The sequence below is a fragment of the Octopus bimaculoides genome, chromosome 24 (assembly GCF_046866305.1).
Source record: "Octopus bimaculoides isolate indiv1 chromosome 24, ASM4686630v1, whole genome shotgun sequence".
NCBI lineage: Eukaryota > Metazoa > Mollusca > Cephalopoda > Octopoda > Octopodidae > Octopus > Octopus bimaculoides.
The window spans coordinates 20,039,686-20,055,848 of NC_142951.1; the positions used below are offsets into that span (position 1 = coordinate 20,039,686).

A 16,163-nucleotide genomic window follows, 5' to 3' on the forward strand; every position below is an offset into this window, starting at 1 on the left:
TTGGTTGCTTTAAGGTTAAGGAAGGAGTTGAATGCCCAAAATGCTGCAGCAAGATGCAGGATTGAACTGAGAACCACAGAGGCATGAAACAAACTTCTTAACCACAGACTAGAGCAATGAAGTGGCTTGCTCAAAGACACAGTGTGCACCCTGTCCAAGAATTGAACCCATGCCCTTACAATCAGGAGTCCAATATCCTAATCATGGCATCTTTCGTCTTTTATTTGTTTCACTCATGAGATTTTGCCATCTTGGAGCACCACCTTCAAGGGTTTTAGTCATACAAAAGAAACCTAGCTTGCCACTAATTTTATTGGTCTCTTTTAGCAAACTGCTAAGTTGTAAGGCAGCGTGGAGGAGACACATACACACATACAATGGACTTCCATACAGTTTCCATCTACTAGATCTACTAGTCATCCTGGAGCTATAGTTGACAGTTGCCAAGGGTGCTATGCAGTGGGACTGAACCCCAAACTACATGGTTGTAAAGTGAGCTTATTAGCCACACATCCATATAAAAACAAATGGTGTGATGGTTTCAGCCAGTTTCTCACCAAGTCTCGACTCTTTCCAAGTTGAATTTCTTTGTGTAAATCTTATTTCACATGTATTGAGTCTTGCTGACAGGTTGGATCTATCATCTGTTCTTTGTTGTTGCCCAGCTTGTCGTGATTAATGTTGAGAAGCCTACAGATATCTATTGTTTCAATATGAGGTCAGGCTTAACATCTTGAAGCCTCGGCTACAGATGTTCTAGCGGAGCATCAAAGGCATCAATCTTATCTGTCCAATATGGTGGAAGTCTGTAAAGGTTGTGGGTACTGCCCCACCTCCCCCACCTTCTAACTTATAAAAGTAAAAGTTTAAAATTTATTGGAGATTCATGTGGTTGTTTTTAGTTTTGTAACCATCTTTTCATTGCTTGCATAAATGTGAATTTTGTTGGTGCTTTTGCTTCTACAGCTAGTTGCCCTTCCTAAATGTTACAACACCAGGTGTTTGTCTGGACATTGCTAGAAATAGTTGAATGTCACAATATGGCTCTCTGATTTCTTTTAGCAGAAACAACTCGTCCTGTTGCAAGCATTTCTACCCGGTATTATATGTTAACTCATTATCTTGGTGGTGGTGCTGCCACCTTGATTATCTCTGGTGCTACAGCTAGATGCCCTTCCTGTTACCAACCCTCACCTGTTTCCAAGTAAGGGTAATATTTCCCATGGCCAGATGTATTTTTCATGGGAGACTGGAAACAAGCATCCATCATGTGACGTCCTGAAAAGAGTAAACATACAAACTTATACACACATACTCACTTGCCTCCACATATACATTGAGCTTTATTTAGTATGAGACCCTATGAAGATACTTGAAGATGCCACACAGTGGGATTTGAACCAAAGTCCACATGGTTAGGAAGAAAGCTTCTTAACAACACAGCCATGCCTGTGCCTATATTCTTTTCTACTCAAGGCACAAGGCCCAAAATTTTGCGGCGCAGGGGGGAGTGCAAGTCAGGTCAACCCCATTATGCAACAGGTACTTAATTCATCAACCCCGAAAGGATGAAAAGCAGAGTCAACCTTGGCGGAATTTGAACTCAGAAAGTAAAGACAAGCGAAATACCGCTAAGCATTCCACCCAGTGTGCTAATGTTTCTTATTTCTTTATTGCCCACAAGGGGCTAAACAGATGGGACAAACAAGGACAGACAAAGGGATTAAGTCAATTACATCGACTCCAGTGCGTAACTGGTACTTAATTTATCGACCCCGAAAGGATGAAAAGTAGAGTCGACCTCGGCGGAATTTGAACTCAGAACATAATGGCAGACAAAATACTATTAAGTATTTCGCCTGGTGTGCTAACATTTCTTATTTCTTTACTGCCCACAAGGGGCTACACACAGAAGGGACAAATGGATTAAGTACTTATTTAATCGACCCCAAAAGGATGAATGGCAAAGTTGACCTTGGCGGAATTTGAACTCAGAACATAGCAGCAGACGAAATAGCACTAAGCATTTCACCTGGCGTGCTAATGTTTCTGCCAGCTCCCCGCCGTAGCTTGTGCCTATATTGTCTGACAAATAGAAATGTTACAGCCCAAAACAAGATTTCTGCTTCATAATCTGACCATAAAGACACGTGAAGAGCGATTGAATATTTGTGCAGAGATTCTGTTACTGGGGGTAGATGTTCTAATAGAATGCCTTTCCTCAGTAACAGAACCATCATGGATGATGAGATAAAGGCAGGCTGGAGTGTCTACTCTTAAGTGCTCCATTTACTGTCAGCACTCCCCACCTGGAGGACTGGGCATGCTGAGGCTACGGCATCTCCAGCAATTCTTTAACAGTGAACAAGTGTGGTTGCCATTTGTTGGACTTGTTTTCTCCAGCTTGTTTCTCTGACTGGGTCAAATGAAGACTGAGCAGAGTGCTTGACATCTGAAATGTCAAGTACTCACAACCCTCTACCAGTGGGGAAATGCAGTCAGTGAAAGTTCAGTATTGACATTCTATAGAAGATTAATGGCTGGCAAGAGTCACAACTGGCTGATATGTTCTGAATAATTTCTATATCCTCCTGGTTTGCCAGTGCTACTGGGCGGTCATTGCCAGTTTGATATAAACTCTATAGATAGGGAAATACCATGAAGCAAACCTGTCCAAAATATACAAAAAGCAACAAAACCGTCTTGTGTACATTTGTCTAGTGCCTAAGCATTGTTGACTTGTGGAGTTATGTTAAACCACTGCTATTATATGTAGAAGATCCAGCTATCAGCTAAGTCCACTGTGAAAATTGTTCTACCACCTTCCTCCAGGAAGAGCTGTCAGTTTGCCTGAAGGGCCTTAATGAAAGCGGTTGTGTACTGGACAAAACTGAGGTTAAAAGTTGGATCAGTGTAGTGGGCATGGTCTGCATGAACAAGCTTGATCTGACCATACACTTGTAGATTGGGGTGGGAGAGGACACTTGCCTTAGCAGCTGGGGACACCATTGTTTTTGTGAGATCTACCCCATTTAGGGAATTTTTGTGGTTTTTTTTTTTTTTTTTCTCCTTTACCCATATTGATATAACCCTACACTGTCATTCTGTACCATTCATATTTTGTTCGTTCTGTATGGTTAAGAAAAAAAGCATTGAATTGCCAATTACTTTGGGCATCAATGTAAACAGTCTGGTTGGTATCTTCCGAAAGACTTTCAGGTCAAAGGCCATGGACAATTTTCTAAAGTCTGTTTGGAAGTGCCAACAGCTGCCCAAGATGCATGCAATCATTCAGTGTCCATGCATTTGTAACTTGTGGGCTTGTATTGAGCAGCTGCTGTCTCGTGTAAGACAAATTCAGCTGTCTGCCAAATATATAGTGATGGTCGACACACCACCTTCCATTAGCAAAGAAGGGAGGTAGATCTTTCTCTACTTCGTGGCTGCATGGTGGATCCATTTGATCGAAGTTGATTAAAAGGCATTTTTCTTCTTCATTGTTCTCTGGCAAAATTGTTAGCATGCTAGGCGAAATGTTTAGTGGTATTTTGCCTGTCACTACATTCTGAGTTCTGTTGGGGTCGACTTTGCCTTTTGTCCTTTCAGGGTCAATGAAATAAGTACCATTTAAATACTGGAATTAATGTAATTGATTTATCTCTTCCCTTCAAACTTACTAGCCTTGTGCCAAAATTTGAAATTATTATTATTAAGGCAGCAAGCTACCAGAAATGTTAGCACGCCAGGCAAAATGCTTGGCTGTATTTTGTCTGCAGCTATGTTCTGGGTTCAAATTCCGCCATGGTTGACTTTGCCTTTCATCCTTTTGGGGGTTGATAAAATAAGTACCAGTTGTACACTGGGGTCGATGTAATCAACATAACCCCTTCCCCAAAATTGTGCCCTTGTGGCAGAATTTGAAACCATTATCATTATTAAGGTGACAAGCTGGCAGGATACCTAACAGCATTACATCTATTTTTATATTTTGAGTTCAAATTCTGGTGAGGTTGACTTTGCCTTTCATCCTTTTGGGGTTGATAAATTAAGTACCAGTTGAACATTGAGGTCGATGTAATCAACTTACCCCCCACCCCACCCCACAAAAAAATTACTGGCCTTGTGCGAAAATTTGACGCATTATTAATAGATGAATGACCCTTCTCTAAGGATGTGCCTGTAGATTGGAGAGCAGGGGAGAGATCTCTTACATTTCGTGATCTGTGGGGTCCCTTGATTTTCTCCTGCATCATTCATGTTGTTGTTGTATACTATGTATAGTTTTATCATATTTCACTGTCTTTTCTGTTTCCTGTCTCCCAATCTTTTATGTAAATCCCCACACTAATTGTTGTCTGCCCTTGTGATGTCCCCCCACATCTTTACCCCTGTGAATAATAAAAGAAATTATTATTATTAGGTGAGCTGGCAGAATTGTTAGCATGCTGGAAGAAATGCTTAACGATATTTCACCAGTCGCTATGTTCTGAGTTCAAATTCCGCTACGGTCAACTTTGCCTTTCATCTTTTCAGGGTCAATTAAAATAAGTACCAGTTATGCACTGGGGTTGATGTAATCAACTTAATCCCTTCCTCCATACTTGAGGCCTTTCAGGGTCAATAAATTAAGTACCAGCTGATTACTGGAGTCAATGTGACCATCTGTCCCCCTCCTCACAAAATCCAGATCTTGTGTCTATTTTAGAAAGGATTATTATTATGAGGCAAGCTGGCAGAATCATTAAGCTGCCGGGCAAAATGCTTAGTGGTATTTTGTCTGCTGTTACTTTCTGAGTCCAAATTCTGCCAAGATCATCTTTGCATTTCATCCTTTTGGGGTCAATAAATTAAGTACCAGTGATACACCGGGATTGATGAAATTGACTAGTCCCCTCCCCCAAAATTTATGGCGTTGTGCCTTCAGTAGAAAGGATTATTATTATGGGTTTTTCTTTCAATTTTGCTTCCATTTCTTGCCAAGTGTCTTCCTGACTCTTAGGGCGAAGAAACTCATTGTATACATTGATAGGCGATTAAACTAAACAGATGAGACTGTTCGTTTTTGAAATAAAATGAAGTAATGTGTTAAAAAACAAAAATTAAAATACATGTGTAGTAATCGTTCTCACATCAACAAGGCACTTTTCAGTATGTTTGATGTGCAGTTAAAACAATCTTTTGCAGAGATGGTAAGCCAGGGATTATTGTCAAATAATTTTCATATTTGCCCTGGTGGTAAATAAAAGAAATGATTATTATTATTATTATTATTATTATTTATTTATTTTAGTTTCTCTCTCTCTCTCAATTTTCAGGTCCTTCAGCAATTGTCAGAGTTGGAAATGATTAGAAATGGAGAAAGCAGATGGTGAGGTGACAGGTGAAATGAAAGTTCATACTTTGGTACTAAAGGAAAAAACACAAAGAAATATGGGGAGGCGGGGAAGATAAAAAAATTTAAAAAAAGAAAAGAAGGCAGCAGTTTCTTCTGTGGCACTGAATGGATGGATGGATGGAGCTTTTGGCAAGTTGGGCTTGTTGGAAAATCTTGCATTTACTCAGGATTAATTGGGACAGTTTGCTCCACATGCCTCTACTTCTCCCCACCATCATTCTTTCTATTTGTGTTGTTGCTGGGGTGGTTTTGGGGATGGGGGGGTGCAGTATTCGGGGTTGTTGTTTGTTTGTTTTTTTGTTTTTTTTTGCAAACAATTTGTTTCTGGGAAGTTTCTTTTTTTTTAAGTTTGCCAAATGTAAAAAAAATGCCCATTAAAGAAAGCCAAAATATAGAAAGAAAAAATTTTAAAAAGTTAAAAAAAAAAAAAACAACCAAAAAAATTGAATGACACATTCACACACACATACATATGCACACACATGCATGCATGCACATGCGTTCTTGTCGGGGAGGGGGGTCATTTTAATTACCTGTCTGGATCATTCCTAACAAAGCACTAATCCAGTGGCTACAGATTAACTTTCACCTTGTTTCCCCTGCCTCCTCCTTCACCCCCTTCACATCACACACATACATACTCAATTTCATTCTTCCTTTCTTTCTCTCTCTTTCTCTCTCTCTCTCTCTCTCTCTCTCTTTCTTGCAGAATAAACTAGTATTAAAAAAATCCAAAAAAAGTGAAGGAAGCTAGAAAAACAAAGAAATTTTAAAATTTGGAAAAAAAAATTTTTTTAACTCAACAATAATAATAATAATAAAAAATGACAGCTCAGCTTTTGGAATAAATATAAATAAACAAATGAATAAAGGGAGAGATTTTTTCCTGGAATTTGATTGCTTAGCAGCTAGAATTGTGCCTTTTTTTGGAAGAACTGTTTGATCTCAAAAAAGAAAGTGTTTAGGTTGTTGGTTATATAGTTTACTTAAAGCATATTTATAACCTCATATATATAATAATAATAATAGTAATTATATATGTATGTGTATATATATATATATATATATATATATATATATATATATATATATATATATAAAAAACGCTTGAAACAAGTAAAAAATAAGATGTAATGATTTATGTATATGACTACATGTGTATACAATATATATATCATATACATATATGTATATTCGTATATGGCTATATATGATTATATATGATTATATATGCATATGACTATATGTGTGTGTCTGGCTATATATGTATATGACATAGAAAAATGTGATTATGTATATATGACATATAACTGATTATATGTCTATAACATATGTGGTACATAGTGATATATGTAAGGTATAATATACGATGGGAGATATATATATAGTGTGATATATGATGGATATATATATATATATGGTATGATATATGATGGGATATCTATATATATATATATATATATATATATATATATATATGATGGGATATCTATATATATGGTATGTTATATGTTGGGATATATATGTGTATATATATATATCTATGGTTTGGTGTATGTTGAGATATATATATATATATATATATATATATATATATGTGTGTGGTAATGATATATGATGGGGTATGTATGCATGCATGTGTGTGTGCATGCACACTAACAGCTTTCAGTCATTCTTCTCTAATTCTATTTATTCAAAAACCCATTTATAATTAGCAATGGTCTCTGAAATTTGTGGCAGAAGTACATTTTGTTATGAGATGTTTGTGTTTGCCTGTGCACATGCCTGCATGTGTGCATGTAGTGATGAAAGAAATGCAAGCAGATAGTTGTCAAATTTCTGTTGAATTAAAGTGAAATGCTGTTTTGTACATATACCTGTGAATGTGTGTGTGTGTGTATATATATATATATATATATATATATATAGATATAGATATAGATATTTATATATAGATATATGTATATATCTGAATAGTAAATAGGCATTCATTTTTGAAAGATTTATTTCTAGAAAATGATGTTGACCGAGGCATTAAGTATTTAGAAGATCTGCCTTGTGCAATTTTTCATAATTTAACCCATTCGGGCATTATACTAATTAGTAGTGTCCACATAAAATGGTGTGTGTGATGTCTATTTACTTTTGGTATGTGTGTGTGTGTGTGTATATATACATATGTATATATGCACACAAATATATAAGCATATGTGTGTGTATGTAATACATTTCTAAACCAAGTGTTACTGAAGATGACATAATTTGTTTTGGTTAAGTCAAAAATATGACTTGCTGTGTAATGTAAGCAAGAGATTTACGGTTCAATTCTTCGTCTGTGGATTTGTTTTTTTTTTTTTTTTTTTCTGATATGAATTTGTTTACAAATGTATGCTTAATATTTTTTTATAACAAAATTTTAGTTACAATATCTGTATAACTATGTATATATATATATATATATATACATATATATATATATATATGTGTGTGTGTGTGTGTGTGTATACACATCTGTATAAACATATGCATGTGTATATATTTGTGTTTATATGCTCATCATGCATATATGTATATATGCTCATGTATGTACATCCATTTGCACATATATATATTCACACACACACATGTACATAGTAAATTGGATGAAGTAGTGTGCCATATTTTGGCCAGTGGGGGCTATCTTAATAAACCAAAATGTTTGGGTCATTTTGGAAAGAATGAATGAAGTATATGGAAAAGGACAAAGAGAAACCCTTTCCCATTTTCTCTCTCAGATTCTGGTGAAAAATAAAATAAAAAATATTTAAAAAAATTTAACAATTGACAATTTAAAAAATATATAAATATATATTTAAGAGAAAAATTATTTTATGTAAAAAAAAAATTAAAAAGTATAAATGCTGAAAAAAAATATATAATTATAAAAAAAACTAATTAGATTTTCTTCTGTAGATTCCTGGAGAAAGGAAGCTGAAAAAAAAAAAGATTTCATGTTTTCTCTACTCTTTTCTCTTTGTCTTTCGTCTTCTCTTTCCTTCTCTCTCAGTAAAGAAAGAGACAGAAATTTCCAATGTAAAAGTAGTTTCAATAATGTTAGAAATTGTTCGTTCCTCCAAAATAGCAAAACCTTCTGCATTTCCAGAAAGCAAAAAAATTTTTAAAAACTAAAAAAATGAAGGTTTAAACTTGAAAAAAAAATACAATTTAACCCCAGCTGTGATATTTTCTGCAATGCTGTTTTTTTTTTAATTCTTTTTTTTCTTCTGTGAATTAAGTGAATTAATTAATACCAGTAAACAGACAGGTGAGAAAATAGACTTTCTGGTCATCCTCTGGACCAGAAACAGACAGGTGAGAGAGCAAATAAACTTTCTGGTGGCCCTCTGATATGGCTACAGAGAACTGAACTATTATTATTATTATTACCTTATGAGAAAATGAAGGATGGAAGCAAAAGAAAGAAAAAAAATTATTGGATGTCGTGTTGGTCATTAATTTATGAATGTATATTTGTTAATGAGTGATTCTGGCTTTGCTGGAGCACTGGCATGAATTGGTGTGTTTGTGTGTGTGCATATTTAATCAGAGGATGTGAGTGTTTAACTACAGAAAGAAACCAAAAAAAAAAAAATCCTGAAAAATACAAAAAGAAAACATGAAAAGCTAATATATATATATGTATGTGTGTGTGTGTGTGTGTGTGTGTGTGTATATATATATATGTATATATGTGTGTGTGTGTGTGTATATATATATATATAAATTAAAAATTTATTCATGCATGGGGAAGTGTATACGGTGAAATTCGAGATGTATTTTAAGAGAAAAAGATATATAATAAAATTTAAATTTACTAATTATATATATATATGTAAGCAAACAAGACATTTTATATTTATTTATATATTTATTTTATTTATTTGCTATTATCAGAGTGAATGTGAAGAACGAAAACAGGTTTATGTAATTTATTACCATTATTATTATTACTGTTAATAGCAATGGTTTGGCTGAATCGTTAAAGCGTCAGAAAATTATCTTGTATTTGTTTCAGCTCTTTATGTTGTAGGTTCAAATTCCACCAAGGTCAAGTTTGCCTTTCATCCCTCCTGGGTTGATAAAATAAAGTACCAATTAAGTACTTAGGTAAATAGTGATGACTAGCCCCCCCCCCCCCCTTACCTTCAAAATTGCAAGCCTTGTACATAAATTAGAAACAATTACTGTTACTATTACTACCACTATTATTATTATTCAAGGCAGTGAGCTAGCAGAATCGTTGACATGCTGGACGAAATGCTTAGTGGTATTTCACCCATTGTTGTAGTCTGAGTTCAAATTCCGCCAAGGTTGATGTTTGCCTTTCATCCTTTCTGGGTTGATGAAAGAAGTACCAGTTGAGCACTGGGGTTCAATCAACTTAACCCCTCCCACAAAATTACTGGCCAAAAATTTGAAACCATTATTATTGTTACTACTACTAAGGGTGGCAGAATCAGAAAATAAGTTCTGTGCAGTATTTGTTTCCTTACATTTTGAGTTCAAACCCTGTCAAAGTACTAGAGGGACGGATGTAATTGACAAACCTCATTCCTTAAAAATTGCTGGCCTTGTGCCTAAATTAGAAACATTATTGGTAATAGATTGATAGTGTTGTCTAAAATGCCTTGTGGTATTTGTTTTGAGTTTAAATCCCACTAAGGTAGGCTTTGCCTTTCATCCTTCCAAATTAAAGGAGTTTGGAATAATGGACTTTTCCACTGCCTTCCCCCCTCAAAATATGAGGCCCTGTATTAATTCTTAACTTTTGTTATATGGAGGGGGGAGTGAAGACAGAATAGGTTGTTAAAAAGTTTGGGGTGGGTGGGCAAGGAAATAGGTTTTTGGTGGTGGGTGAAAAAGGTTAAAAAAAAACTAGTCCTAAAGATGAGCTTTCACCTGTGTGCTTTGACTTTTCTGTGTCTTTTTATGGCTCGTGTGTGTGTGTGTGTGTGAGTGATCCTTGGCAAGCTGACTGCTTTATAAACTAGTTTCCATCCTGGAAGCTTTAAATCAGAATTGAAACAAGATTTATGAAGCTGTAAGCTAATGAATAATAAAGGGTATATATATATTTATACACACACACACACACACACACACACACCCTTTATGTATATATAATATACCTTTTATATACACACATACATAAACACAATGCACTTTCTTGTTCCTGTGGACACACACACACACACACATGCCTACATATTTAGAATTTCTGAGAATTATTATACACTAAGTTTGGATTAGGGTTCTCATCTTGATTGTTGTAGTTATGTTTTAACCATTGCAGCCTCTACCTTCTTTGGGACAGCAGGAAAGAGCATTATAATAGTTTAAATTGGGAGCACAAGTTAAATTCCTGAGCCAGTCAAACTGATATATATATATATATATATATGTATATATATAAATCTGGTTCAAGAGTAACAAATAGCACCACAAATATTAAGAATAACTAATGGCGAATATCCCTTGTAAGGACAACTGAATGTAAACAATTGACCCTTATGGGGGTGGGTGCTTCTGCAAAAATGTAACTATAACAGTCAAAATGACACTTGTGTGTTCTACACATGTGCTCTGTCATATGTTGTTGTACAGTAAGTGCTTTAAAAAAAGAAAATCTTTATGCAAATGCTATAAATTTTATTAAATAAAAACTGAACTTTGAGTTTTTATTTACATCAAATATTCAGAGTGTGTGTGTGTGTGTCTACACAAAGATATAATTATATTGAATGCATTGAAATAGTTGCTATTCAATTTAGATGAACCTTACTTAAGAGCTGCCTGGAGGTGTCTTCACTTTGTTGGCCCTTGCTGACTCCTTGGACATTTTCTTCTGTCCTATCTGACTCTGAGCAGGAGACAAGATCCATCATTAGCTGAAGCTGTATTATGGACAACATATCAGTTGTTCCCTTCCAAGCTTCTAACAAACATTGAAATTAATATTTCATGCACTTTGTTGTGTTGTGACATTAATAGATTCCTATTTTTGTGTGCATCTAAATTTCATTTAAATATTATTTTACAGTAATTTTGATTGGTTATCACAATTCAACTTATTTTCAAAAGTTTGTATAAGAACTTATCGGCATGTACATCACACACACACACACACACACACACATATAGGTAGAATCAACAAAAAAAAGTACTCCATCTAGTGACTGATAAATATCAATTTAAAACATGACTGAAAGAGCTACTAATAGTTTCATGCTTTTAGTTAAAGTATCATAAAAGCATGGAACTATTAGTAGCTCTTTTGGTTCTGTATCAAATTTGATTCCTTGCAGTGCATCATGTCATTGAGCAAGATTCTTTGTTTCATGGTGCTTCAGCTGGCAAAAATGAGTGGTACCTGTATTTCAAAGGGTCAGCCTTGTCACATCTTGTGTCACGCTGAATCTCCCTGAGAATTACATTAATTTCATGTGCAGGATGTTCTACTGATTGGATCAAGTGGAACCCTCGTAACCAATGGAGTGCCTATTTTATCTATCAATATGTAGACACACACACACCTTGCCTCTTCTCTGTGTGTCCACAGCTGCTGCACACAGCCAGCCATGTTGTGTTAACCCCATCTTCAGAACTTTGACTGTGGACTGAAGTCAATGTTTTGAACAGACAGGCTGCTGTGAGCTTCATGTATTTCAATAGAACAAGGTGGAGTATTTACTTCTGAAAATCAAATTGGTTTTTTTTGTTGTGTTTGTTTGTTTTTTTGTTTTTTTCTTTCTCTCTAAAAACAAAATAAAAATCGATATGTTCACACCTGCATACACCTAATTTTATGTGCATTTATGTGTGTGTGTGTTTTTACAATTTTCATCTTCAGGCAATTATGACTGCATAAAAAGCTTAAGCATTTGAGGTTCAAAGGAAAATATTAAAATGTTTAAAAAACAAAAAAAAAAAAAAACAGCAACCTGTCATCTTTCAAAGTTACAACCATTATTTCTTTATTTTGTTTCAGGTGATGAACAGCAACCTTCAGTTGCCATTCTTCATCTTTGTAATTGTCTGTCTCTGTTTGCTTTCTTTCTTTCTATTCTCCCTTGGCATCTAAGTGTTTCCAGGTTATTAAATTTTTTTTTTTTTTTTTCAAATTGCTGCTGCTGCTGTTTGGCTCCCAGTCAGTCTTGACTGAAGCAAACTATGATCATAGGCATACTAACCATGACCATCTCCCAGGGTAATATTGACTGACAATATTTTTTTTTTGTTTTTTGTTTCAATCATTGAACTACAGCCATGCTGGGGCACTGCCTTGAAAGTGTTTGATCAAACAAGTCAACCCCAGGACTTATTTTAAGTCCTGTACTTATTCTAGTAGCATCTTCACCGAACCACTAAGTTACAGGTGATGTAAACAAACCAGCACTAGTTGTCAAGTCTTGTGGGGACAAACACAAAAGCACACGTGTGTGTGCACACAGACACACGCACACATGTATGTATACACCATGGGCTTCCACAGTTTCTGTCTACCAAATTCACTTACAAGGCATTGGTCAGCCTGGACTGTAGAAGACACTTGCTCAAAGTGTCACCCACTGGGGACTGAACTCAGTTGCATATGCTTGCAAAGCAAATTTCTTAACATCATGGCTATGCTAAGTTGGGTTGTTGTTTTTTTTATCTTTGTATGACAGGACACAATTGATTTTGTGGGTCATGGTGGAATAGAAATAAATTGGAACCTGATTTTTTTTTTTTTTTTTTTTTTAACTACTTAGGACTAATGGAACCATTTCCCAACAGTGTCATTCCTGGAATTTTGTTTTCACTATTTTTGACATTCTGTTTTGAGCAAAATCTAGTGTTTGTTTTACCTCCAGTAAAACTTTCAGTAAACCTTGAGGAGTACATTTAACTGACTCCATAATATGCTTGTTAATCTGAAAATCTCTACCAGATTAGGTGTTATCTGGAAGGAACCAGCTCACAGATTGACTTGATCTAGCTTGGTTCCATGTGGTGATGTCTTAGTTTCTTTGCACAAAATATCCACAACAAGAGCATCTTTTTGAGCCTCACTTATCACAAAACCAATTGTTGCCTTTGTGGTAGCACCAAGTGGATTTGTTGTTATAACCTGTTGTAATATTTCTGGCAAAAGAACATTCTCAAGCATTCTAGCCGTTCTTAGATTGGATACTACAGAATGAGCCCACAAATCCAAAGATTTGTTTTTTGGGGTTGGAGAAATCCTTTAAATAAGGAGCATAGGATTCCTTACCTCCTTTCTCAGTTTCTGCAGGATTCTAATATCATTAACAACTATTTTAATGAGGACCAGCAGCATGATGTTGGTAATGTGTTTCCCTGTGATTGATGCCAAGTGTCCTAAATCATGCAGAATGGGCCAATTTGCAAATCTCGATTGAACAGCACAGCTGACAGCTGCTATTAAACCCTAACCCTAACCCCAGTCTTCCAGGTAATCCTGGTTTACTGGGGATCCACTCTTGGCTGGTTCTTTTTGTGACTAAAAGGACCACCTTCACAATGATTTGGATCTTAACACAGTTGTAAATTAATAAAGTTGATTCAGTTTATATGTAGGAATCATCTGATACATGGTGGCACACCAGAAAAAAATGCCCCCCAAGACAATCTCCAGGGTTCAAGTTCCATCATGGAGTTCATGCATAAATGATATGGGTGATCTCAGAGCCCTAAAGAGGTCAACCATATGTATAATTGATCCATTTGTCCTTATAGTAATTCCAAAAGATTCCCGCACACCCAAACAAAGTTTCCGTAAATCCCTATATGGCTACTACCATGTAATCAATCTGACAGGGACTTCCTTCCAGAAGAGTAACTTTGATATGCTGTCCTAGTTTCGATAGGAAGGTCAGGTTTGCTGGGGTGATTGGCAAAATATACATTGGGGTATTTGCCTGGTGAGCCAGAAGTATCCACTGCTTGAAAGTTCCCTGCAACTGCACAAATTTTCACCATCCTTGAATAGCATAAAAATCAGTTGACACATAACTTTATGGATGTCTATGTAATGTTATGAAGGAGGTAGTTGATTGTGATTAGCCAAAAGGGTTTCGGCTGCATCAATAATTTAGTCATGCTCCCTTATTGATGCACGAAATATTTATCTTCCCTGGCTTCATTTCATTCTTCCATGTGATGGCAAATATGACCCAAAGAATGTTTTTTAAACAGCAGTAATTATACTAATGTAGTTTAAGACTGGTTTATTTTGATGGATTTGGTGGGCAAAGGGGAAAGATAAGCAAAAATACACTCACACACACAAACGTACACAAGCTGAGCACTGGCCCTCAATAGACTTTAAAGGGCTTCGGGAATGAGGCCTAATTGTGCGTATATACACTCACTCACTCTTAAAAGACTATCAGAGGTTAAGGAATACTGTAGGGATATGCATATGTATGTATATAATCTCCACACACACGTGTGTGTAGATATGTTTACATGTAATATAAAATCAGCCAAATGTACAAATAATCAGATAACCCATGGAAGAGTATCTGATTCTCAGTTAACTGAAAAATTTTTGTTTGGGGTGTTTTCCCTAAACAAAAATACATCACCACCACCAACTACAAACTAAACAGATGATTAACAAGCTATTTATCCAAGGGCCCATTTCTCTTCCTATCTCTTTAAGGTTATATAAATTCTGTATATGTATGTGTGAAAAGGAGGCACCAATTATGAAATTGAAGTGCACACACACTTATATAGATAGAAAATCACAGACACTTTATTCTTGTTGATGGTAGCCATCCATGACCATCCTGTCATTTTAAAAGTATATCTAGGAATATATTATCCAGCATGTCCATTCTTTTCCACCTAAATTTGGAAGAGGGGGGGTTGGCTTGTTTCCTAGTATGTGATCTTATAGGAACTAACTCCTCCTCATTTATTTAATGTATCAGTTCTGCCTGGTTATTTTTGATTCCAGTCACAACCACATATAGCAGCAGCAGTACAAAAAAAAAAATTTTTTTTTTAAGACTTTCTGGATACCTTATTGTTTCCCCCCACCCCACCTACTCTAGTCAGGTTTGTTCTACATGTTATTTGTTGCCTACAATAATAATATTTGTTGTTTTGAATTTTTTCCCTCTCCTCCACCACCTTTATATTTTTTCATTGAATTTTTTTTTTTAAATCCTATCCCCTCTAAAAAATTTCAAATAAAAGGCAATATACTACTTGCTTATACGTACATATGTATGTGTATATATATTGTGTATGTACATACACACTCACACACAATGCGTGGTGTGTGTGTGTAATTTCTGTTGACTTTATTTTTTAATTTTTTTTTTTAAATACAATTCTGTGGGAACATTCAAATGTACAACAACTACAAGAAAAAGAAATCATTAAAAAATATATTGAAAAAAAAAGTGTTTAAAAAAAAAAAAATGGCAGCTGCCAACCTCAACTTAGCAGAACTGACTGAACTGATATCATGGTTACACAGGAAAGTGTACTCTGATATCTACATACATACTTCACTTGCTATACATACGTATACACACACCACTTCTACACATGCTTTCCTTCCTCTTACAACATTACCAATCAAAAAAAGAAACCCCATGTGCATATATATATATATATATATATATATATATATATATATATATATATATATATATGTGTGTGTGTGTGTGTGTACATACATGTGTATATGTACATGCATACATAATGGAAC

At 35.3% G+C, this 16,163-nt stretch overlaps 1 protein-coding gene across 17 annotated transcripts in view; it reads left to right on the plus strand.

Moving 5' to 3' along the window:
* LOC106874415 (uncharacterized) overlaps positions 1-6,258 on the plus strand; it is a 232,557-nt gene extending 226,299 nt beyond the window's left edge. For all 17 annotated transcript variants that reach the window (XM_089341454.1, XM_089341457.1, XM_089341463.1 and 14 more), the window contains one exon: positions 5,316-6,258. In XM_089341454.1, coding sequence (XP_089197580.1) covers positions 5,316-5,350 — 35 coding nt within the window. In that variant the 3' untranslated portion in view covers positions 5,351-6,258. The remainder of the gene's footprint in view (positions 1-5,315) is intronic.
* The last annotated feature ends 9,905 nt before the right edge of the window (positions 6,259-16,163 follow it).